General features: G+C 41.0%; 3 protein-coding genes across 4 annotated transcripts; all 3 read left to right on the forward strand.

Annotated features, from left to right (window-relative positions):
• The first annotated feature begins 553 nt into the window (after nucleotides 1-553).
• LOC138583477 (structural maintenance of chromosomes protein 6) lies at nucleotides 554-13,215 on the forward strand. 2 transcript variants are annotated; one of them, XM_069655397.1, is made up of 27 exons: nucleotides 554-635; nucleotides 982-1,103; nucleotides 1,270-1,405; nucleotides 2,167-2,272; nucleotides 2,555-2,691; nucleotides 3,578-3,639; nucleotides 3,736-3,816; nucleotides 3,906-4,007; nucleotides 4,224-4,343; nucleotides 4,454-4,552; nucleotides 5,799-5,945; nucleotides 6,361-6,449; nucleotides 6,565-6,729; nucleotides 7,842-8,020; nucleotides 8,134-8,335; nucleotides 8,655-8,769; nucleotides 8,923-9,083; nucleotides 10,044-10,179; nucleotides 10,543-10,623; nucleotides 10,814-10,984; nucleotides 11,166-11,303; nucleotides 11,393-11,538; nucleotides 11,646-11,771; nucleotides 11,920-12,025; nucleotides 12,174-12,326; nucleotides 12,484-12,581; nucleotides 12,815-13,215. In XM_069655397.1, the coding sequence occupies exons 2-27, from the start codon at nucleotides 996-998 to the stop codon at nucleotides 12,909-12,911; spliced, it is 3,261 nt and encodes a 1,086-aa protein (XP_069511498.1). In that variant the 5' UTR covers nucleotides 554-635; nucleotides 982-995; the 3' UTR covers nucleotides 12,912-13,215. The 2 variants fall into 2 exon arrangements, with proteins under 2 accessions (XP_069511498.1, XP_069511499.1); XM_069655398.1 differs by having other exon boundaries at nucleotides 603-635; nucleotides 977-1,103.
• An 871-nt stretch (nucleotides 13,216-14,086) lies between these two features.
• Nucleotides 14,087-18,218, forward strand: LOC138585182 (required for drug-induced death protein 1-like). The gene is made up of 2 exons (XM_069657464.1): nucleotides 14,087-14,441; nucleotides 17,241-18,218. The coding sequence occupies exons 1-2, from the start codon at nucleotides 14,160-14,162 to the stop codon at nucleotides 17,376-17,378; spliced, it is 420 nt and encodes a 139-aa protein (XP_069513565.1). The 5' UTR covers nucleotides 14,087-14,159; the 3' UTR covers nucleotides 17,379-18,218.
• A 929-nt stretch (nucleotides 18,219-19,147) lies between these two features.
• On the forward strand, nucleotides 19,148-21,765 carry tmem18 (transmembrane protein 18). The gene is made up of 5 exons (XM_069657542.1): nucleotides 19,148-19,291; nucleotides 19,436-19,553; nucleotides 21,019-21,073; nucleotides 21,208-21,301; nucleotides 21,390-21,765. The coding sequence occupies exons 1-5, from the start codon at nucleotides 19,199-19,201 to the stop codon at nucleotides 21,486-21,488; spliced, it is 459 nt and encodes a 152-aa protein (XP_069513643.1). The 5' UTR covers nucleotides 19,148-19,198; the 3' UTR covers nucleotides 21,489-21,765.
• The last annotated feature ends 3,709 nt before the right edge of the window (nucleotides 21,766-25,474 follow it).

Below are 25,474 nucleotides of genomic sequence, written 5' to 3' on the forward strand. Positions count from 1 at the left end.
ACTTTCAATGGACTATGGATAGGTTTTTTTTCTGTTAAATGTTGTCCAAAAGATTCTGGGAAGGAAAGATATTAAATATTACCGAGGATGTGATCTAAAAGGATTAAAATTACATTTTTCATTTCACCTTGACTTTAACTATACAGACCAGGCAACAACACAGGGGCCAATGTGTGGGCCTATAGTTTAAGGCCCTTTAATGAGGACACCCAACATTGTCTGTAGTCTGATATTTGTGTTATATTAATGTTGATTTGTATTAAGCCAGTAAAAAGTAGGCCTTGCACATTAACTAACAAGTTTCTGGCACTGGTATGCAAGTTGGAAATGACAGTACCTGGCTTTGCTGTGCAATATTAGCAAATAGACGTTAAACTTTTAAAAGCATGCAAATTCATTGATCTCAATCAAATATCCTTTATTCGATCTAAATTGTGTTTTCCACAGAGGATTTTCATTAAGGCTAAAGCTATGTACAGACAAATCTGATGATTCTTTCAGTAGTCTTTGTATTCTGAAATGACAGTCTCGCATATCCACGCGAGATTTGAGGGGAGTACAGGGCGCGAATTCGACGAGTGGTCTGGTGGTCCTGTACGTCAGCTGTGTTGTGATTGTGTGACAAACTACTGCAGGTAAGTGGTCACTATATAAAATACATTACCAGCTCTTGCAATTTCTCCTACTGAAGCAAAGCTTAAGGCAGCATACCAAACTGCTGTGCGGCTACATAGTTGTTGACGTTCTGTTTAGCACGCAGCGTAAGTTAGCTAGCTAAGCTAGTTATGGCTAACCTGATGTAACTTCCTTACGTTACTGTTTTGACTGTTTTAGTTTTATCTGCGGCCAGTGCTCTTAAAGTCTGTTGCTGAGAGAAAAAATAGCAAACCCATGGAAACTAACAACCCGGCGAACTGCCCGGCTTTAGGCTACGAACAGCCCTGTGTGTTTACTTTCAGTTTCCTTTCTCTGTAAGAGAAGTTTAGGTGCGAAAGATGTCTAAAAGGAAGAGCAGCTCCGTCAGTGACAAACCCCACAAACTGGCGAGACCTGAGGAGGATGTTCATCACAGTGATGAGGAAGATCCTCTACTGAGTAGAGAGGTTTGTACCTTGTTAACCATAAATATTGTTTCTTTAGATAAAATATTGGCAATTTCAATCGAAAACATTTAACTTCTGTTGCCCTGACTGATTCTCTGTGAATGTTATAAATAGTTACATAATTGTCACATGTTATGAGAGAAGTGACTGATTAACTTGTGTTTAGATGCTAAGTGCTGGTGAGGTGGTGAGCGATGCAGGGATTGTGGAGAGCATCACTCTCAAGAACTTCATGTGCCACTCTCTTCTCGGACCGTTCACTTTTGGCTCCAATGTCAACTTTGTGGTCGGCAACAATGGAAGTAAGTGTTTGCTGTATGATGTATTTCAGATAAGATGATTACTGAAGTATTCAGATATCTTGAAGACATTTCAGAAACCAAACTAGAAACTATGACAACTGGTGCAACCTGCCCTGTTATATAGGAGGTCAAAGTGATCATAGGGATCCTCATGTCCAAGACTGGTTTTCTTGCCATATTTCTATCTTGGGCTTAAACCATTCTGTTAATATCTTATGACTAGACTAAATCCCAATATTTTTACTGACACTGCGTCTCGACAGGATTGAATGTAGTTATTCTACAACCAGATGTCAGCACCATCTCGATGTATAACATACCAACAGTGTGTACAGTGTGCTGGAGTTTACTTTCAATGTTGACAGTTTTTTTCCTGTCCTATGAAACAGATGTGCAAAGTTTTTCTCTACTTTAGATCGATTATAAACACATTTTAACAACAGAATTCAAAGGGGACAGACGGCCATTACCATATAGAAGCTTTTGTGTCACCTACCCCAGGGTCTGATATATTTACCAGGCCTAACACATAATTTTGCTGTAGCATTAAACGATTGTTTAATGTTTTACTATCTTAAATTTGCAATGAAACAATGTCTCACTTTATCTCAAACCCATGTTAACAACATTATGTGAGATGAGCACTGAAAAAATGAACACTAAAGTCATGACGGACAGTGTGATTCTGGTCCTCCATGTGTTTTTTTTATTCTAAATATTATTCTAAATATTTTTTTCTGTGCAAACTACTTGTGTGACAGGTGGAAAAAGTGCCGTTCTGACAGCTCTCATAGTTGCCTTAGGCGGGAATGCACAGGCCACAAACAGAGGATTATCCCTCAAGGGTTTTGTGAAGCAAGGAGAAAGGTAAGCCTTGCACCACATCATGAAATCGTGTTTCGTCATACTCTCTCTGAGACAGGTCTGTTAGTTTAGGCAGAAATTCTTTATACCTCACCTCATATGGCTCCTCTCCTCTGCTCGACACTTTAAAAAGCAGATCTTTTAATAAGATGCCTTTGCGTACAAGGACTTTGAAATGAGATAGCATTAATAACAAACTAACTCTCCGTCACATATGACGGTAACTTTAACTTTAAAGTGCTTTCTTTGACTCACAATTAATGTGTCCTACTTTTGTTTCCTCAGCTCAGCGGATGTGTCGATCACCCTGCGTAACATAGGAAGGGATGCTTACAAACCTGAGGTGTACGGTCAGGCCATCATTGTCGACCTGAGAATAACACGTGAAGGGTTAAGAACGTATAAACTGAGAGCCAGCTCAGGTGAAGACTGTGAAGAAATATATGTTATATATAGAATTGTATAACTTCTTTTTGGTTTGTTTTTCAAGTATTTTGATAAGATTGCTGCAACCTAAAAAATCTAGGATATTATATCATTAAAGTAGTAAATTCAAATGTTAATGACTTTAAATCCTTAATAAGAATTATATTAACTTAAGAGCAAAAATAAGCACAAAGCATTGGAACAAATATGGTCATTGGACCAATTGTTGAAACAGTAAATCATCTGAACATTTTTTGTAAGGGATGAGTCATTAAAGCTCCTGTGAGGAGTTTTTTTGCTGGTTATGAAACAGACTGAAATTCATTCTCATTATTCCATATGACCTACAAAAGCAAACCAGACCATCAGCGAAAAGATTGATTATTTCTATATGGTTATTTTTAATGCCTGAAACTGCTGGCGGGGGGGTAGGTGTCAGACGAAGCAATTAACTGCACGCTGCCTTTGTTTACATTTTCAATGACTAGATTTTAGAGATTAATTTTTTGTTAAAAACCACCACTTAAGCATGTACAGGACAAAATCAGCAAAAAGATGAGAGGCGCTGCTTTGTCCACAGGGGGCGCCAAAATCAACACAAACCAAAAGTTCCTCACAGGAGCCTTAAAGTAACTTTGGCATTAAAATGACAAGCAGTTGATTATTCAGGGATTTAAAATGTGAGAATTTACAGTAAACCTATATAGGCCTACATATAGTATTATAGTAAACATATAATTAAATTGTGTCCCTATTCATGGGAGCCAACAAAGAAAAACATTTAAAGGACAATAATACAAAGTTTAGCGATGCTAGCTGTAGCTGTTAGAATAATTCTCTGAGCATTAAAGACTCATAAACATATTTTTTCACTTCTTATAGGTCAACTTGTGTCAAACAAAAAGGAAGAGCTCCTGTCAATCCTGGACAATTTTAACATACAGGTATGAGCTGTGCAAAATACTATCAACTAAAAGGATGTTTAAACTTTGTGACAACAATCCTAACAAAAGTCTTTATTCACTTGTTTTCTTCCACAGGTCAACAATCCTGTGTCTGTTCTCACTCAAGAGATGAGCAAGTACTTCTTACACTCCAGAGGAGAGGGAGATAAATACAAGGTAATTATATGTGACTGCATACTGTAGAAGAGAAGCATTGATGTGTTTTTGTGTGTTTCAATTGGGCTGATTTTCTTTTCCTCTTGCAGTTTTTTATGAAAGCCACCCAACTGGAGCAGATGAGAGAGGACTTTGTCTACATCAAAACTACTAAGCATGTCACGGAGGAGAAAGTTCAGCAACATAGCGAGGTAAGAATTTATGTGCTTTTCATGTTTATATGAATCTATATTTTACCATAACATTGTGTAAAATGATGATGTGAAAACAGTGTTACAATGTGTTTGTTTTGGATCGGCCAGGAAGCTGCTTTCTGCAAAACAATAAATTCATACCTTCAAAGTCTGTCTGATGAACATAGTATTTGTTCTATATGAGTATATATGTTTAATGTATGACCGTTACAGTGCTTGAAAGACTTGAAGCGGAAGTTCCTGGAGAAAGAGGAACGTTACAAGAGCCTGTCTTCACTGGACGAAATGCACAGCAAGCTGGAGGAGTTGCGAAAGCAAATGGCGTGGGCTTTGGTGAGACCATTTTCTCCTCTTCATCCACCCACATGTCACAATGAAACTGGAATAGTTCTGTGAATACTGGAGGGCTTATCTAAATATTGACTGTGACTTAAATATCACAGGTGGCTGAATTGGAAAAGGAGTCGGAGCCAATGAAGGAGAAGCTGCAGTCAGGCAGACGTGATACGGAGAAATATGATGGGAGAGTGGAAGAATGGAAGGTAAGATACTTCTGTGATGTTCGCCATAGAACCAAAAGTTTGAACACATTAAACAGGGATGCAAACTCCTCACCTTTCGTTTTGAGATCAAAAAAGGTCACCTACGAGATTCGTGTCGATCCGGCCGGGTTGATCGGGTTAGATTCAGTATTGGTTACAGAATTGCCACGGAATAGCCAGGACCATTTGAGGTGCTCATTGACATGCATGCGCATAAATCACGGTCACACGCTCGGGAACACAGACAGATCGTGTCTGTATTTATTCTGTAAGGAGACTGCATTAAAGTCTGTAATGCAGGACAATCCCGAACTGACGAGAGGGAGAGACAGCGTGGGTCAGAGAGAGATGATCCAGAGTGTGATCAATGAGCAGTTTATCAGAATCTATAATAATGTCATCCAGCAATGAGCGGTTTATAATCATGCAGTGCAGTGAGGACACCGATCTGTGTGTTTCTCATGCTCTGCCCCACACTCAATAGGGTCGTGATCTGTCCCGTATTACATCTCCACATGCTTTGAATGAGATGAGCCAGAGGTGATCCACGCACAGTGTCATGCTGCGCGGGGAGGAGACAGATGTTAGGAGAGGAGCAGATATGACACAAATCTGTGTGTGTGTCTCCTGGCTCAATACCGTCACGATCTGTCCGTATTTCCGTGCGCAGAAGTGTAAGCTACGTCTCCATATGCTGCCATATGTCCATATGCTGTGTAGTTCATATATTTCACTTATAAACACAGCTGCAGAGGGGCATCAAGCTTCATGATCAATCAGTTTCATATCACGTCATGGGATTGCCAGGCCGCGGTTTTCCTGAGGAATTTTGCTACTTTTGAAGTGTTGCTGTGGACCCTGTGCGAGGCCTTGTGCGGTTGCACACTTTGCAGAGTTGTTGTCCACATCTATTGACTCCTGCTGTGTGTGCTTGATGTAGGGTTGTTTTACCCCATAATGGCTGTTAGAATTAGTTTGGCAGATGCAAATGTACTTCAAAGTAACTAGAAATGAGCTTGTAACACAAAATCTTTCACATTTTTCTCACAGAGGAGCATGCTCCCCGGACCCCCCTAGTTATTGCAGCTTTTCTCTATCCACACAATGTTCTCACCTTTTTTACCCCTTACCTGTTTGCATCCCTGATTAAAGCATGAGGGGGGTTGATTGTATTCATCAAAAGTCTAAACTGCTGAAGTCTACGTACCCCTGCGCTTCTCTGATCTGTTTTTATGTTATAATACAGAAAAAGGTGATGGAGGCTGAGGAGAAGCACAGGCAGATCCAGGAACGGTTGGAGGGGATCACCCAGCAGGTCCAGGAGCTGCAGCCCAAAAGTGCTGAGCTGAAGGCCGAGGTCCAGAGACAAAACACCTGTCTCAAGTCCAGCGAGGTCAGGGTTCAAACAATGCAGTAGTCACATTAATGGCTTAAGTACTTTTAAATTGTAAAGAAGAGAATGGATGGAGGTGACCTCGCTGACATGAGGCCGTGTTTACAGTGCTGAATTGTGTCCATAGTAGCCAGGGTAATCAGGTCTCTCAGACAATTACCAATTACAAACATAAAAGAAGAATAACAATGTTTATATGATTTATTTTAATGGTAATTATTTATTTCTTTTTTGTGTGTAATAAGGCCCAGGTGACCTTGTTAGCTTGATACATTTTTAATTGAAGCCTATTGTCTACCCCAGTAACAAGCCGCATATCTTAACTTCCTGGTTCCTCTTCTGTTATAATTGTGATGCTTGTCCTGTAAGGCGACACTGACCAGTGGTTCTTACCTTCATTTTCGTATTGAGCTAGATCACCGTCCACAGATGCAGGGCTAACCTGAGGGACCTGGAAAAGGACAAAGTCCAGCTGTCCACGAGGTTAAATGATCTCAAGCTGAGGTACAGTCCTCATCCTGTTTTCACGTTGAATATGTCGCGCACAAGCTGAAACATTTATTTTTGTCTTTGAGTACTTCTTTTAAATTTGTTGTACACTTTTTTTTTATCCCTGTAGTATCAGTCAGACAACAGGAGCAGAGAGCCAGGCCAGGATGGACCGTATGGAGCAGATACAGGCCGAGCTGGAGAACCACACGCACCACATCTCCACTCTGGGCCAGCAGATTGACCAGTATGAACACGCCTGTGGTCGTGCCAAGGAGGAACAAGGAAGAATGAGGTAGGGAAATACCCACTGGCTATTGTTTCATTCCAGGTGACAATCCACAGTCTGCGTGCTCGGCTGTCATCGGGGTTCCCCCCACACAACAGGATAACGGATTGTAAATGTTTAATGTTTACGATCTGTAATCGTTGCGGCCATGACGGCCTTCCGAGCAGATCGGGGGAAGCAGAATCACTCTTAACATACCTCACACCACAGGAACATACGGCACGTAATTCTTTCATCTTGATTGATGTTATCCCTTCTAAAACTTTTCTCAGAATTGGGTGGACCAGCCCAAAATAAAAAATGGAAATGAGCCTTTATTTATAAATATGATCTCTATGCCAAACGCTCGATAAAGCCAGTAAGATTGATTGGTCTGAAGGAGGCATAACTGAAACAGCCTCTAATATAATAAAAGCATCAGTCTTTACTAACCACATATCTTCCCGGGAGTTCTTGTGCTCCCTTGTCTTGAAGGTTCCTGAGGATCGTTGCTGCAGACCACCTGCTGCTGTGGACCTGCTCAACTGCAACAACTACTAACATCAGCCTTCCCCATAGTATCATTATTGTTGCTGCTAATGCTGATAGTAGACCTGTTGACTTCAACTGTTACAATTACGATTACCTCAGCCTTTATCATTACTCTGCTTATCTCGCTAATTTATTTATTTATTTATTTATTTAGCCAATCTTCACCCTAGTGTACCACTATTATTGGCATTGTAACCATAAGTATGTGTCTGTTGTTGTTCAGGTAACAAGGACATATGTTGTTGTGGTAACAAGAACATATGTTGTTGTTGCTCTCTTTGCCTGTCTCTATCCTGCATCTCCTTCTATCCCACTTTCGGCCCATCCAGTCGAGGCAGATGGCTGTTCAACATGAGTCTGGTTCTGCTCGAGGTTTCTGCCTGTTAAAAGGAAGTTTTTCTGCCAATGTGCCGAATTGCTAAGTGCTACTCATGGTGATTCATGTTGGGCCTCTCTTTAACTTAACAAAGAGTCGGTCTAGACCTGCTCTTTCTGTAAAGTGTCTCGAGATAACCCTGGTTATGATTTGGCGCTATACAAATAAAATTTGATTGATTGATTGATTGATTGATTGCCTCTATCCTCAGGAAAGAGCACGAAGTTCTCCAGAGGTCCATTGAAGCCAACAGAAGGAACCTGCAGACTATGGAGAGCAGCCGGTCCAATCGTCTGAGGCGTTTCGGAGAGCACATGCCCGCGCTCCTCAGCGCTATCCAGGAAGCTCACAAAAGGGGCCAGTTCCGGCACAAACCCCGAGGACCAATGGGTAAGACTTGATGCCCAGTCGTTGAAATGTTGATAAATCACAAAATACGTCATGATGAGAGCGATGACACTCCCAAAGTTAAAGTAAATGTTGCCTTGCCTTCCCGTCTGCAGGTTTCCTCATCAGCCTGAAGGACCCGGAGCTGGCCCTGGCTGTAGAAGTTTGTCTTAAAGGCCAGCTGCAGGCCTTCACTTGTGATAACCACGAGGACGAGAAGGTGCTGCAGGGCCTCATGGCCAGAGTGTTCCCATCTGGCCGTAGACCCGCCATCATCACCAGCACTTTTCTCCCAACTGTCCACGACACAAGAAGGAGGTGAGGACATGTGAAGACAATTAATGTTACTTTGTCTGCTTTGGCTCTTTGACAACTTGTTACTAAAACATTCAATCAATCTATCAACCTTTATTTATTATTAGTTATACAAGAGATCATTTTGGGACAACCCTCATTTACAGTGATGTCGAGTTAATTACAGATCTCAAGCAAACTGCAGTAGAGTTTGAGTAGAGATTCTAAGATGTGAATCTAATACATTTCTGTAAGGGTTAATAAATGTCTGAACACTTTGAATCAGTAGTATTGATTTGTCTTTAATCAGTAACGCTCTTGGTTGGTCTTGTCTTTGTGTCAGGGCCGTGAATCACCCTGAATACCCCTCCGTGCTTCAAGCTCTGGAAATTGAGGACCCCGTTGTGGCGAACTGCCTGATCGATCAGAGGGGTATAGAGAGCATCCTACTCATTAAGGTAACAATCGGTAACAGTGGACATGTTGGCATCTAACTGAAGAGGCTACTTCAATTTGTCTTACATGTATGATGTCTCATGGACGCTGCCTCACAACTTGTCAACAACAGCACTTTGTGCATTAACATAACTTTTGTCTTTCATCTTGTGTAGAACCGCACAGATGCTCGGAGAGTGATGCTCAGCAAAAACCCTCCTCAGAACTGTTCGCAGGCCTTCTCTAAGGATGGAGATCAGATCTTCACTAATCGCATTTACACTGCCGAGCAGACCAGAGCCAATTACCTCTCCGGAGATGTTGAGGAGGAGATCAGGTGAGTCTATGTGTGGATGTGTGGAGGCTTAGTCTACCTTACAAACTGGTTGAGTTAAGAACTCAAAGGTTTCAGAAGTGTACTTGTGGTGTCTCTTTGTGTTGCTGACGGTCACGATGGATATTGTTGTAACTTTAAGATGACTGATTTGTTTAGTTATAATTATTAAGATATTCATCTCTATTTACAGATTCTACATATAAATGTAGAATCTGTCAGCAGGGACGCGGATTTCCGGGATGGCAAGTGTTCTGGTTTCTGTTTGTAGCACGCTTGTAGTCCGAGTAATATTGACCAGAAACGAATCAGCAGGCTGCGGTGTATGCAGGAAAAACACTCAGTGTGGTAATGTTATCCCGTCTCCCATCAGCGGCTATCTGACTTTGATGTAGCTTCTTATTAATCTCTATAAACAGACATCTGCATGCTAACAGTTAACTATGTGTTCTAGATCTAAAATTCAACTTGAGATAAATTAAACTGACGCTGTGTCACGAAAGCTGTTCGGTGTTCAGATTTCCCGACTTCCTCGAATGCATCAGAAATGATCGATCCGACCTCCGTTCAACAAACGAGCGTTTTAAAAGTAGTTTTCTTTTCCTCTTGAGGACAGACCTGACAAAGCTTCATTTTTACTAATCTGCATCATCATGTCATAATTTCCGCAAAGGTAAGACTCGTTAATTAAAGTAAATCACAAGAAAAACTGTAAACAATGCAGCACGAGGAAAAGGAAGTCGTTTATCGCTAACCACCGTTATGTTCACCGTAATGTACAGCGTTGTGCCCAGAGGCTACATCGTCATCAGACTATAGCTGATGGGATCCGAGATTGTTAAGATATAAACATTGTACATGAATCAGTGTATGGCTGTAAGCTGTGCTCCTTCTAACTAAACACCCTCTCTGTCAGCTTCACTCAGTTGTTTCCTTTCTTGTTTCCTCTCGTTTCTCTTGCAGACACTTGCAGAGGGAGATGGAGAACCAGAAGGGTCAGGCAAACCGCTTCCAGCAACAGATGAGAAAGTTGGACGAAGACATCAAACAGAACGAGGGGCTGCTGAGAAGAACCCACATCGAGCAGAAGATGACCAATGTAACATTTTAACCTCTCACATTATTGAACAGGCATTCACTGGGACTATACTGGTGATGTTTGCTTAGGGGTGAGAGGACACAGGATGCTCCGCTGTGTTTGATACTTCTTTGCTGTCTTATTTTAAACACATCAGCACAGTATTGCAACCAAGGTCTTTAAATGTATGTGTGGTAGTTCGTCAGTGACTCACACAACTCGTACTGCTTGGCTCGCTCACTGACGGCACAGTTTCAGGAGTTTCTTCTGAATTTTCAGCATTGATGAATTTTAGTATTGGAAAAAGAAATGAATAATTCTGGTAGATCAAAAATGTATTTCTAGTGTTCTAGTTGCTCATGAAGGATGTGTGTTTTGTTCTAGGACAAAGCCACAAAACTGCGGCTGGAGCTGACGGACCTAAAAAATGTGGAAGAGCCTCAGTCAGAGGACCTCAGGCCCCTGGTTTGTACCCAACACAGAACAACAATTAGATGTCTTTTTATAAGTAGATGCACATTAAAAAGAAACTTTTGAATTTGATTAAAAAGGACAAGGACAACCACAATGGATCTAAGAACTCACATTTAAGTCCGTATTATTTTGTGCAATTTTGTGCTCCGTGTGAATCGCTGCTGTCTCCACTCTACTTCAGGAGGAAGACCTTCAGGAGATCGTGACTAAGATCTCGTCCAAGCGTGCCGAGTACGAAGAGGCGCGGACTCAGATGGCCGAGCTCAAGGCCTCCTACGAGAAGGCCGAACAGGAGCACAAGCAGCACAAAGAGCAGATCAGCACGATCGCTGAGGAGGCCGACTCAGTGAAGGTAAAAACTAGGGGTGTGAACCTTTCAAAATCTCACGATTCGATTCAATTCTGGAAGTGATAGTTCGGATTTTTGGACACTAAGTTGTATGAAATACTTGCTAGTAGTGTAGTGGATGCATAGCTATTAGCTTAGTTCATGTGATAACTCTTTGTGTATTTGTCTTTTTGAACCACTGCAGGAGGAACTAAATAAGACCGATCAGGAGGTGATGAAGTGCAAACATCACAAAAAACATTATGACGAGAAACGCAGCGGCCATCTCGGCAACATACAGACGCTCGAGGCAAACCTGGCAAGCAAGGAGCAGGAACTTCAGGTCTGTCACACAGATACACGGGGCAACTGGAGACAGACGTGTTCATTATGTGGGTTCATGGCTGATTAAAATTTCACCCTACTCTTCAGACATCTGTTGCCAAGGCGACAGAAATCTGTCCAGAGCGTCTGGAGGTACGACGGACACCCAGGAGTCTGGACACTGAGATCAGCCGTCTCAAGGTTAAGATAACCACCCAGCAGGAACAACAGGGCGACCGTGAGGAGGTTGTAAGGTACGCACACCCTTGTGAGATGAGAATGTCAAAATAATTATATCACATAGGCACGAACATTTACTTCACTCACTATTATGAAATGTCGCTACATTTCCCACGTCCAGGCAATATAAGGAAGCTCTGGAGAACTACAACAAGATGGCTCAGCAGATGAAACAATTCAACAGCTTCATCAAAAGCCTGGACAGTGTTATGAACCGCAGACTCCAGGTTTACACCGACCTCAGGAGGCAAGTTTTAAAATGGCTTTTACACTCAAATTTCTAAATATAATGTGAACTCCAAATCTATTTCTCTTCAAGCTAATGGTTATCGCTCCTTCTTGCTGTTTTCCATGTCCAAATTTAACCCTTTTCTCTGCATCACTTGGTGTTTTAGGTTCCTCTCGGCCCGCTGTAAATACTACTTTGACAGCATGCTGGCCCAGAGAGGCTACACTGGGAGTATGACCTTTAACCACAAGAATGAAACCCTCTCCATCTCGGTACGTTTGATTCATCAAACAGCCTTTAGCCTTGTTACTGTCCTATACTAATAAAAACATGAGACTTGTCTGCTACAGCTTTTTATCCAAGTATCAAGCCAAACCAAAGATGTTTGTACGATCTGACTTGTCATCCCCTCGTCTGCAGGTCCAGCCTGGTCAGGGAAACAAGGCTGACCTGAGCGACATGCGGACCCTCTCCGGAGGCGAGCGCTCCTTCTCTACTGTTTGCTTTGTCCTCTCTCTGTGGGCCATCACAGAGGCGCCTTTCCGCTGCCTTGACGAGTTTGATGTTTACATGGTAACGAGCCAGTTTTTATCAATGTTGCAGGTTTTAATATGCATGCATGCTTTCTTAGTTGTAAGCTTAGATGATGTACGCATAAGAGGGGAAGTTGTGAGACATCTCTCACATCGTCTCAATGTGTTAATATAACGTGAATGTTTTGTTTAATTAGGACATGGTGAACAGGAGGATATCGATGGACATGCTGCTGAAGGTGGCTGCTGGTCAGCGCTACAGACAGTTCATTTTCCTCACCCCACAGAGCATGGGGTAATCACTGATACAATCTCTCTTTGTTTGTATGTGAGAGCGGTTAGACCACCCACGTGTGACATATTGTATGAACTTCTGTGTATTGTCTTAATAAATGAGCTATGATGAGGAGTAAAGGCCATGTGATTTTAGCATGCTGCTTCGTCTCCCTGGGACACGGCACTAGTCACGTCGTCTCAAAGGCACCGTCATGTTTTAAACTTTGTTGCTTCTCTTTTTTTCTTTCCCAGATCTCTTCCAGTGAGTAAAATCATCCGCATCATCCGTCTCAAAGATCCAGATCGGGGCAATAATGACGCACAGAGAGGTCAGGAGGAGGAGCAGTAGTGTGGCTAGCTGTTTAATTTACCATCACATGAGGCAGCAAGACTCGGACCCTCCGCTAGTCGGACACGAGGGGCGCGCTGCATTCGATCATGATGAGGTGGTATGTTGATCCCCGTCTTCTGGGAACAGTTAATGTTGTGTTAATAATAATATAAAAGTTAATAATTGGTCCCATTGTTCTTTTATCCATCGCTTCAGTTTTGAGAAGGATGACTCTTTTCTGTATGAAAGCAAGAATGAATGTTTAAAGTGTTTTTATGTTTTGTTCTTTACCGCTAAATAAAGCACTGTTCTGATAAATTGAGGGAAGGAGAAGTGTGTTTTTGCAAAAGTAACAGTTAAATGGCCTGAACACTGATGAGTTAATGGTTCAAATGTATGAAATCTGAATGAGGTAACACAATGGTGATTGAGCCTATGGCCCACTGTTGAAAGCCCTTGCATTTGCAGTATTACAGACTGGGTGTCTGTGGTAACTTTCGCGGAAAAAATCACAAGCAGCGCCCAGTTAGTGATGCGTTTTCCATCAGCCAGCAGTGGTTGATCTGCCAGAGAGGGTAGGCGGAGCTAAGCAGCTGCTTTTCCGCTCTCTGCAAGTGTTGCGAGTAAACAGTAATCTACTATGGCTGAACAAACAAAGAAAAGATGGATGACTACAGATACAACTTCAACAATAAGTGAAACTCCAAAGAAAAAGAAACAAATTTGACGCTCAGATGAAGGCAAACAGTCTAAAAAGGAAAGCGACCGTCAGCGAGGAAAATCAAGAGTTACAACCGGAGCCAACCGTGGACGTCTGGTTATCTGGGACGTATGTGCCCGCAATTGCCTTTTATTGCTATAGGTGGCACCAAATAGAATGAAACTGGGAACTTCGATGTTCATTAAACTAGACAAGAACAAATCTTCTGTTCCCTGGTTTTTAATCATTTTTTTCTTTTAACACGATGTGACACGACAGAGTAAACTCATAGCCTTGATGTTTTCCTTGGCTGAACTTAGTATGCACTGGATGAAAGAGCTGCTTTCAAACATTCAACTTGAAACTCTGTGACCTATTAAGGTCAGTCTTGTGAGGAGGAAGGATTTGCACCTTTAAGGGCTCCGTGCCAAATCCTGCACACAAGGCGGTCCACTGGAATGCACTTCCACTCATGCACAATAACGACTGCTGACAACATACCTGACCTCCTGAGGGAAGTGGTACTACTTTTTTCACATCCCCGAGAGCCTCAACACGCAGAAAACATGAAGCCCAAATCTCTTCCATCAAGGTTCTTTGACTTAAACTCAGCAGCGGCGGAGACTCTGAATATACGGGCGGCAAAGTATCAGCGACATGTGGACTGTGTGGATCACTCTGACAGCCAGCCTGAGGCAGACGACAGCAGACAGAATAAGTGCCACAGGGACATACATTTTGCATTTCTGCCAGAGAGGTATGAGACGCTGATGGATGATGAGGCGCACGCCAAGGCAAAAGAAGAGAAGAAGAAAAGGAAGAAAGAGAAGTACAAAAAAGTGAAGAAGGTTGGTGTTCTCTCTCTCTCTCTCTTGAATATTAATAAATTTAATATTATTCAATTAAATAATGTTTGTATTATGGTACTAAAAAAAGCTAAATTTATCTACAGAAATCTGTTGTCCATTATGCTATAAATAACCCTAAAAATAATGCAGTTTGCACAACATAATCAGCCACCTTTTCCGAATAGAATCAGGCTTAGGTTTGTAAATATGGAGGTAATAATAACTGAATTGTGCACATTTTTTACTTCCCAAAACACTAAACTGGTAACAGCTAAAACAGGCAGATTCCTCTCACTGAAGAGCTTTACAGCTTCATATGTGTCGCCTCTCTGGCCTTCCTGTCTGCCGGTGCAAAATAAGGACACAGAAGAAGGTTGTGACAAACAATGCAGAGGTCCGGTCACGCTACTGAGAAGTCTTTATCCATTTCCTCGAATTTTCTTATCATTAATCTCATTATTGCTTTATTTGCTCTTTGAATTGTTTCATTACTGAATAAATAAAGCCCAGTCTGTGGAGAAATCATGACCAGGTTATCCACTTTGTCAACATCAGAGGTGTGTTTGCTTTATAACCTTCACTCACGTGTGATTCCTAAGGACGTGGCTTATCAGTGACTGGCACACTTGTTTGTATTGAACATTTACAGCCTCATAGGAGTAGGTCATGTTTGTAAATCATAAAAAAAAGTTGCAGGATGTTTAATCATTGGATCAACTTTTAACTTTAAGGAGGAAGTAGTTTCTAAAAATCAAGCATAGGTTCCCCAGAATGGGCTAGGGGATGAGGGGAGTAATGATAAATTAGACTCAAGGAAAAAGAAGGGAGGAACAAAGTCAAGGCAAATCTTAAAAAATTTTTTTTACGAACTAAACACAAAGCGTGCTTCTGTGAAAAACAGACAAGAGAAGTTGAGCTTTCTTCCTAAATCCAAAGACTATTAAAGACTAACTGCACACTTAACATGTTTTTTGAGCTGTAATCTAATTTATATTGTTGAAAATGGCTCAAACCCGCCATCTACTGTTTTAAATCAACCCTGGACCTTGCCAGCCAATGGTGACGTAGAGGCGACCATCTGGAACAAAATTACATAAAATGTATTAAAAAAAAAAAAAAAAAACATTATAAAAAAGAATGTTAACGTCTGTCAATCACAGGTGGGTGGTACACCGTCCCGGCCCCGGTCTTCGAGAGGGAGTCTGTAATACCACGCTCATTCTCAAATGTATCTTGATGGAGCCACATCATTCACTAGAGTTAACACTATTGCTAGCATTTTACATTAGCCCTCTAGCTAACGTTACGTTACCACTCAGAGACTGCGCCCATTCTCTCTTGCCCTTGCATTGCTTTGGATCCGAAAGCTCCAGGCATTAGTGGGGCTGGCGGGGATGTCACTGAGCTGCCCCCCTTTTGAGCATTTTTCAAAATTGTGCAGTGGGTGGAGTTATTGTCAGACCTGGGGGTGCAGTTACACTTTAACCAAATGAACAAAACAGGAAAGTAACACTGATGAAACACCGAGGGAAAACACCCTCCTTCCACAGAAGGAAGACACAAGCAAGTTCACGTCTGACAAACGCAGCCGAATGGCCCACTGGCTCTCTCTCCTGCGCTTTGTACTGTTGCCTTGATTGGTTAAGTGGAAACAGGTGAGCCTAATCACCTGCTGCAGCAAGTAGAGAGCAGCTCCCGGCGAGCACACAGAAAACACCACAAACTACAGCACGTAGCATGTTGACGTGGTCAGTGAATATAAACTCTTGTACTCTGTATGTGAATGAAGACACTCATTAATACAAGTTTTGTCTTTTTTTTGTAGTTTCAATTTGGGTAAGTTGAAATTAGATCTCCAGTTCTTGTATATTGTATCAATCAATCAGCCTCTTTCAAATTATTCTAAAGCACTGATGATATTTAAATAACTAAAGCCTGTAGGCCTGAGTCTGCACAAATCAGCTGATTAAAAACAATGAAATTACTGCTCATTGACGTTTTCACCTTTGTCCTACAAATCATCCTTTATAGTTTAATTTGCACAACAACCACTTTTTTCAATCAGAAAATCAGCTCGGTCTGTAGGGGAGGAGAAACGCTCTGTTATTGTTTGAATTGCTTTATGTGTGATTCATGAGGAAGTGGTTGATGATCCCAACATTACTGCAATAGGTTTATGAGTGACCAAGTAATCTGTTTATACTCAGCAGTAAAAATCAGTTATTCATAGCGACATGAATCTGTGAAAACATGCCCAAGAATGTCTTCTGATGTTTGTTTGTTTTTTACATTATTTTTTACTATAATATAGTTAGTAAGTGCATATTGACTCCCTAATGTTTGAAGTTTAAATTTTAAGTTAGTAAGTGGAATTATTTTTACACACTGCATTGAGGAAGTTGGATTGTTTATGCTTCATTATTCCAAACTGTCTGACTTCCTGTATCCGCTTCAGCCGCTCAGCCCTTTCCTGTTCCAGGAGGACAGGAGACAATAGTGTTCAGGGGCCTTATTGTTTATCTTGTAGGAATATACACAGACTGCCCCTCTCCTCCTGTGGTGCTATTGTCCTAACACTACACTGTCTTAATTCACATATTTTTATAACCTAATTCTGTGAAAATCAAACGAAGCTTTCTAGCACAATCTTTCATCTGAATAAAAAAATGATTGTGACCTGATCACATCACATTTGGTGCAAAACACTGTTTGTGATTCAACCTCAATTCATAATATTTCATTATAGTGAAGAGTCTACAGATTTAATGATTAATCTGCAGCTGTTTGTTTCTCTTGCAGAACGTCGGCAAGGCAATGCGTGCCACCTGGAAGTGCTTAATGCTCGGCCTGTACAACTTTGCCCTTGGATACTCCACTCCCATCACAGTGGCTGCTACTTTCGTCCCCGACTTTCACCCGGGCAGGAACACGAACTGAGCCGAGCCACGTGCATCTCCTCCAGCTTCACTGCAGACTGCACTGTACATTCCAGTTAACCATCACGGACACACACCAAAGACTTTTCATAAGCTCATGATGTTTGCCTTTTTTTGATTACATTTTATATTAGTTTGCACTAATTTAAATCAAAATATCCTTAATCTCCTGAAGGACAATAGGTTTGAAGTGCTGTACAGCAGACATTTCTATCATAATGTTTCCTTATTTACACCTGTGCTTTTCATACTGTGACATGTTGATCTGATTAATCGTTGATTTTAAAATGTCATGTTACTGGACATAATCTGTGTACATAATTAAACTATAGTCCAATTTATATTTGTAATATACAAAGTTAAGATCATAAAACAACACTGTGAAATTGATTTTTTTTAATGAAAGTACTCTTTAAGCCTCAACCACACATTGCTCATTGCACTTATGAACCCAAAGTTTAGATTAGAAACACTTCTGTGCCTTGTTTCACCTGGAGAATGTGTCCAGCTGGAGTTTGTATGTGTGCAGACGGATAATGTGGGAATGTGCAGGGAAAGATTATTCACTGTGGCTGCAGATAAAGTGAATCATGGGGGAGATTTTTCTTAAAGGGATTTACCGGCAGAAGTGACTGAACAGAGAAGTGGTCAAGTGTGAAGTACCTGAAATAAAGAGTAAATCAGGGATGAGAGGAGGTAGAGACACACAGTGAGGAAGAAACCAGGGAGACTGATCTAAAGTTAAAGAGGATTCTCAGATTAGATGGTTTTGTTGTGAATTTTGAAGGTAGTCTAAATGTTTCAGTGTGTGTTTGAGTTGGTGTCAAAGGTATAAAATAATGTTGTTAATGTAAATGTTAATAAATTGTTCACCAAAACAAATTCAGTTGTTATTTTTCATGTTTTTTTCTTTAATAATGGCTGTCCTACTTAAATAGGATTCTTGACCTCATGTAGGTCTAACTACATTTTAAAGTTAAGTATACACACATCATATCATTTTCTGGTTGTCAGAGCAAAAACAGTTCAGATGAAAATGACCAGGTTGTTTGAAATTTCTCCCTCTTGAGAGAGAAATTTAAGATGACATACAGGAAGGAAGATGAGCACGACTGGGGAGCTAATAAAGAGCTAAAAATATGTGTTATACTGTATATATTCACAAAACTTGGCTCGAGTCCACACAATAATAAAAGGTTATGTCGACATCTGCAGAGATACAGGACCATGCAGTGAGGGTGGGTGTAATATATTTGTAATACAAGACATAGTTTTTAGAGTTTGAAGAGAAGGGAAATTGGGGAATTTATACAAACCCAACTGTGGTCAAAAGATTGTGATCCTTGTAGAGGGTAGAAGTAGGCCTATTGTTTTAATTTGCTGTAAACCTAAATGAGCATTTTACATTATAGGGTGACTAAGGGACAGATTAACAAAACCACTTTAGAGTCAGAAGTCTTTAGAGAACATTGTTCTTGGGGAATCTTCAAAGAAGCAAGCAGACATGGTCATAGCTTGTAGAACTAGATAACTCATTATTTGAAATAGGAAAACATAATATAGGGGGACATGACTTTTACATACAGGAAGAAACTTTAGAACATGTATTATAGTTTTAATGTCTTTCATTTATTTGTTTATGTTACGACTCCATTGACTCCATACCAGTTGGTGGCGCCAGTGCCCCCGCCAAAAAACATGACGAAGAAGAAGAAGGCGCCTCCGTGACGTATTTCTACTGCGCCTGCGTGTCACTTCCGCAATCTTGCAGTTGAGTTGTTTACATTAGACATTAGTGAAACTGAACAGGATTTTCTAAAGATGACGGACCAGAAAGCTAAGAATATTAGCTCTATCCCCATTGATGGATATAGCAATATAAGAATTACATCGATATGGACATTTCTCATGTCTGTAAGTATAATTTTATTCCCTGACTCGAGTGGCTGGCTAGCTATGAGCTAACGTTAGCTGCCAGGGCTTATACAGTGACTGTATTTAATTAACCTCGTCGGTTTTAAAGGATGGCTACCAACTCTGTGCTTTTTATGTTCTCAGGTACAGTGGTCGGAGCCTTGGATCATAGGGCTGTTAGTCTTTCATGTTGTGTGTTTGTTCCTGACTGTGGTGACCTGCAGGTATTACAGAGCTCAGATATGTCACTTCCTGCTCATGGGTAAGTGAATTTGTAATAAAAACATACAATAATTACAAGCCTGAAAGAAAACTGTTGTTTAATAGCGAGTATGGTTACATACTTGTGTTTTATATGTACAAAATCTGTGTTTTTTGTGCAAGACTGACTGAACACTTTTACTTCTCTCAGTACATAGTTGTGTTAAGTCAATTACTAACTTCTTACTTATTGTTTACAGAAAAACACAATTTTACACCCTGATTTTATGTAAATCACAAGTATGTTTCTCAGACATTTTCAAGAAGAGTCATTACAAATAGCTGGGCTTACAACATGAACTTACTGTAGATACTGGGGATGCACGATATTGGATTTTTGGCCGATATGCCGATATTTTCCAACCCTTTTTGCAGATTGCCGATTTCAATACCAATATATTAGGCACATGTTTTTTCCTACCTAATTGTAGAGAACATCAAGTCTCCCCTGTAGTGGAATTGATATTATGCCTACTCTTATTGTAGTGGCCCACTGGCAGATTCTTGAGATGGCCGATTAAATTTGTAGTGTTTTAATGAATGAGATTTGGCTGCTCCTCGCATGACTGATGCTGAGCACAACCTTGCTGTCCGTTCCCGAAACTTTGAAAAACGGCCATACCGGAGACATCTTGCACCCTTCTTCACGTTTGGCGGAAGAGGGGTGATGCACACAGTGCGCGCACACTTGTGCCGAGTTAATGTCGTAGCTTTACATCAAGCTTTTTTAGGGAATCGTCGAGCATTTAGGCAAAATTACAGCGTTGTTTTATCGGCGGAAAATATCGGCAGAAAAACATCTGCTGATGCCGATATGTCATTTTCAAACCATAATCTGCAGATACGGATAACGTGCTGATACATGATAACGTGCATCCCTAGTAGATACATAATCAAATATGCTTTGAAAATTGCATAAAGGTCATCGAAGAAGTATCAAACTCTAAATAATCAGTAAACTGCTCTTTTGGTTTTGTGCCACATTTCATATCAGCGTAGTTTATTATTGGTTTAATTGCTTGTATATTTATTGTTATTTACCATATACCTCTTTGAATCTAAAGATTTTTTGTTCAAAATTCAAACCCTTACTGGAAATCTTTAACATTTTATTCTGTTGTAAATCCAGAAAGCACAACTAGGCATAAGTGTGTTAGTGTGAGTGTGTCGCCAGCAAAGACTGAAAGAGAAAGATATCTGAAAACCAGTTATGAGTATCAGTGCCAATCCTGATGAACTCGTTTATATTTGTGTAACAGGAGCTAATACTCAATGGTAAATGAGCTGATGCTTTACTTATGTGGATGCCTTATCATGAGGTTAACTACTATAAACATCAAGTCAAACTGTATAGCAATTATGTTATTAAAAGTCCAAGGCAAGGTAAAGTAGGTTGAGAACATTGGCTGACTAGTCATGCTAGTCTGTGTACAGTAGTCTCTGACTGACTTAACCTCTCCCCACAGCTGGCCTGGTTTATAGCGCTGAATATCTAAATGAGTTGGCAGCCATGAACTGGAGGTAAGATCAAAGCTCAACAGTACTTCATTTTCTTTCTACCATTGTGAAACATTTTGAATAAAGAGGTTCTGTTACTCAATACAAGACGCACGCAGCAGTTAAAACACTCATGAAGCTTTCTTATTTTATTGCAGGTCCTTCTCTAATTTCCAGTACTTTGATTCAAGGGGCATGTTCATATCTTTGGTTTACTCTATTCCTCTTCTGCTGAACACGGTCATCATTGTGGTAAGCTAATCCTCATCCTTGTCAAAGCAAATGTTAAAAGCACTAGTCAACACCCGCTCATGTGAACTCTTGTGTTGAACATTTTCAGATGGTGTGGGTGTACAGGACCTTTTCAACCATGGCTGAACTGAAGACACTTCAGCTCAAGCACAAGGCGCGCAGAGAGAAGCGAGAGAAGAATGACTGATCCCTCGTCTTATGTCCAAAAATGGGCTTCATTGAGAGGAATTAAGAGGAAGAAGTGTCTCTGCCATGCTAATCCTGAATTTTGGAATAGGAAGGCAGATTCCTTCTTGTGACTGTAAAAGGATTTTGGTCTGAACTGGATGTCTCTTTCTGGTAAAGAAAGATGCTGCTGTATATAGTGTACACTATGAGATTTACAAGGACCAAAGGACAGTTACTGTTTTGTATTTAATGTTGTTTTGAAGTGTGTTAAAATACACAAAGAATACTAAACTGTTTTTTTGAGCAAAGTTTGTTTGACTCCTGATTTCAAGGGCAGAGGATGTTTCAGCGCTAATGCTAGATTTAAGAGCCTTTAAAGGAGAAGTAATTTACTTTGTACCACAGGGCGTTATCATGCTGTCACCCTTATTTATGTAGGGTACACTAGATTGGGTTAATCATACATTTCTGCCTGTTCATCGTTAATCCATTGACATAAATAATGTAGCTCTTGAGCAGAGAAAAGCCACAAAGCATTAACTTTATTCAACAAACCCCCAACAGGCTACTGTGGGCTGGACTCAGATCAAATAGAAGTAGTTTCTATTCCAGCCTAAGTGGCTTTGAATCACAGAATCAGTCAAACTTGTCTGACAGCTCCCCCACACTGAACGGGGGGCTGCTGGGGGGTTGTAAGGTCTTATGACCCGTTAGTGTGTCTGACGCGGAGGCACAGTCCTCCACATGAGGGGAGGTTGCTGTTTGTATGAGACGAGGCTCCCAGTGGGCCCCTATTAACAGTTTCACTTTGATTTGCTTACTAATAACTAGGGATGCACGATGTTATCGACACGTTATCGGTATCTGCAGATTATGGCTTGAAAATGACATCGGCATATATGTCATTCTGCTGATAAAACAAGCTTTAATTCTGCGTAAATGCTCAATGATTCTCTAAACAAGCTTGATGTAATGCTACGACAAATCTCATTCACTCAACACTACAAATTGAATCACCCATCTCAAGAAGATGCCAGTGGGCCACTACAGTAAGAGTAGGCATGACATCAACTACAGGGGAGACTTGATGTTCTCTGCAGTTAGGTGGAAAAAAATACGTGCCTAATATATCGGTAGCACAATCGGCAAAAAGGGTTGGAAAATATCGGCATGTCGGATATCGGCAAAAAATCCAATATCGTGCATCCCTACTAATAACATTAATAATAGCTCTGTTTTATTCCAGTGTCACAATAAGCCATGACAATAATACAGCGAGTCAGTATGCGCAGTACCAAGGCACTAAAACGGAGGCAGCTAAATGGAATTCAGCCCTCAATATTTTTATTCTTTACACCTTTTCTACTGTCACATGTCTCTGCAAGAACCTTCCCAGTCACAGTTTAAGTTAAATGCTCTGAAGGGCACAGTGAGGTTTCATTTCTTGCAGTTACACAGCTTTAGGCCAGCAGTCAGCCACAGAAACATTCAGACTCAGCTAGAGCTGAAACAATCAGTTAGTTATTAGTAAATTAGTCATTAAGTAAGTTTCCTGATTCCAGCTTCCTGGTTGCTGTACACCTCTATAACAGTAAACTGGTTATCTTTGGGTTGTTGACAAAACAAAACATTTGTGGGCACCATCTTGGGCTTTTGGAAACACTGATCAACCTCTTTTTTTTATAACCACTTTGTCACATTTGAACACTTTCTTACAACAAGACAATTCACTGCAGGTGTCTACAATGCCAGCTTCTGTTTTCACTGAGGCAGCAGTCAATTGATTATAAATATATATGATTAAAGAAAGGTTGCACAATGCAGTGGTTAGTCACCTCACAGGTAGAAGGTTCCTGGTTCTAATCCTGGTTCGGACGTAGGGGGCTTTTCTGTGTGGAATTTGCATGTTCTCCTCGTGCATGCATGGGTCCCCCCCCCCCCGGTTCCTCCCACAGTCCAAAGACATGCTCGTTAGGTTAGTTGGTGCCAGTTAATTGGTGTGAATGTGAGCGTGAGAGGTTGTCTCTATGTGTCAGCCTTGTGATTGACTGCCGACCAGTCCAGGTTGTACCCCGCCTCTCGCCCAATGACAGCTGGGATAGGCCCCCCCTGCGACCCTGAACAGGATTAGCGTTATAGATGATGGATGGATGATTAAAGACAATTTGAATGAGCAACACATTCTCGCATGCACAAAAGATGCTTAGGTTATATACAGTGAAAATGTTCTGTCACACACTTTTGCAAGTAAAGTGTGTTTTCATGTATTAACACTTCGGTACAATGTTGCAGTCAGCAGTGTAAAGTGTTCACCTCTCTCCATGGTAGCTATAAGTGCCTCAGGATGTTGGTGCCCCACTAGAGGGCAGTCTGGATTAAATTAAACGAGACAGGCCCCCGCTGTCCATAACATATCTTCTTTTGAGGACTGATTCTCAATTAACACTGCATTTATTTTACTTGTCTCTGCAGAGCTGACAGGATGTCTTAACTCGACCTATCTGTTGTGGTTATCTTATTCATATCACCCCTTATTTGTTTTTCCAAATGCCGCCTGATGTATGTGCGTATGATCTGCCTGCATTCATCTGTCAGGATCTATTAAGCGTGGACGTGATGAGTGATCAGATTGCAGACATCAGCGTGGGTTATCTAAAAGGAAATAATGTAGAAGTGTCCTCAGAGAGATAAAGTATAAGGGTTGAACATTGACCTTTCTTTGGTAAACAAGGCGTGGGTGTTACACACACATACACACACATTCATGTGTTAGATTGCAACTAGAGCAACCTGTCCAGATAACTGAGCCATGCCTGGATGAAAGATTGGATGCAAAAACATCCACATAAAAATTTGAGGCGTTCATTTTTCTCTGTCAAACAAAAAGACATTATCATCTCTTTAAATCTTTGACTGATTAATGTTGAAGCCGCAGCCAAATTCACCAGTTCATATATCTCAGATATGACTACACTCCTCATGCACAGTACGTTGCACAACATCGAGTCAGCTGCAGTCCTGTGGGTTAAAACACTTTGTGAAAAAGGGAAAAAAAACACCAGTTTGACAGACTCTGAGGAGGGAACAGTTTCTGAGGCAAACATGTAACAGCATTGTGAAGTGATTCTTATGCTGACACATTAAGTGTGCATAGAGGCTGGTTTTTGGAGAAAATGTGGAATGATGTTTGGCAGTAGGAAGAAACATTTTGGAATTTCTGCACAAAAACTAACCGACATGCTTATCAAGGTTATCATGTCAACACATACAATACACGGGATTTGTGCAGAAAATGTTACAGTTCAGGAACATAAGCATGCCAAACTTATGGATGTCCTGTAAAGTAGTCTGATCAATGCAAAATATTCTTTAGTATCCACAGTCAGTGTCTGGTAACTAAGTTTGTGTACATGTGTTGGGGAGTACAAATGTGAAAAAAGCAACGAAAAATTCACCGAGAGCAGAGGTTCCAAAAGCTGCAGTTCCTCCAATGGCCACTTGAGGCTGGCTCCAAAAGTGAGTCAATCCCATAAACGCCTTTATCACAAAAGTGCAACTTTACAGCAGAAATAAAGTCTGCTAGGCGTCACCTCAGCTAATGCCTGGACATCTCGGCTACGTGTGTGGTGTTGATGCCTTTTAAGGAACTTTTCATGTAAATATTGGACTATTATGACTTGCTGTGCAGTAATTGGACTAACAGTCCATCCAAATTCTACACTCAGTATTTTTCGCAGTATTACTTTAATTACTGTATATGTAAGCACTACTAGGATTTCTGTCTGCACTTACCAGACCTTGTTTGTTAGCTTAGCTGGTTAACTCTGTTGGTAGCCAGCTACTGAATTAGCCTGGGCATTGACGGTATAACTGTCTAACTGATAACTTGTATGCTAACTCCTCTCCAGCTCCACCCTCTCATCCAAATATGGTCCCTCCTTCCACCAAAAAACCAAGAGGGCGACGGCAAAAGTGTCAAACTCAAGGCTTCCAGACAGCAGTCCT

This window comes from Semicossyphus pulcher, unplaced genomic scaffold (genome assembly GCF_022749685.1).
Source record: "Semicossyphus pulcher isolate SPU_LCO1_2020_fin unplaced genomic scaffold, fSemPul1.0.p SCAF_11, whole genome shotgun sequence".
NCBI classification, from domain to species: Eukaryota; Metazoa; Chordata; class Actinopteri; order Labriformes; family Labridae; genus Semicossyphus; species Semicossyphus pulcher.

Bases quoted from the DNA above. Each gene is read 5' to 3' on its own strand.
- LOC138583477 (XM_069655397.1), top strand. From the start codon at position 996: ATGTCTAAAAGGAAGAGCAGCTCCGTCAGTGACAAACCCCACAAACTG. The intron at 6,450-6,564 runs GTACAGTCCTCA...TTATCCCTGTAG, and splicing joins TTAAATGATCTCAAGCTGAG to TATCAGTCAGACAACAGGAG. The intron at 12,582-12,814 runs GTAATCACTGAT...TTTCTTTCCCAG, and splicing joins CTCACCCCACAGAGCATGGG to ATCTCTTCCAGTGAGTAAAA.
- LOC138585182 (XM_069657464.1), top strand. From the start codon at position 14,160: ATGAAGCCCAAATCTCTTCCATCAAGGTTCTTTGACTTAAACTCAGCA. The intron at 14,442-17,240 runs GTTGGTGTTCTC...TTTCTCTTGCAG, and splicing joins AGTACAAAAAAGTGAAGAAG to AACGTCGGCAAGGCAATGCG.
- tmem18 (XM_069657542.1), top strand. From the start codon at position 19,199: ATGACGGACCAGAAAGCTAAGAATATTAGCTCTATCCCCATTGATGGA. The intron at 19,554-21,018 runs GTAAGTGAATTT...CTCTCCCCACAG, and splicing joins ATGTCACTTCCTGCTCATGG to CTGGCCTGGTTTATAGCGCT. The intron at 21,302-21,389 runs GTAAGCTAATCC...GAACATTTTCAG, and splicing joins TGAACACGGTCATCATTGTG to ATGGTGTGGGTGTACAGGAC.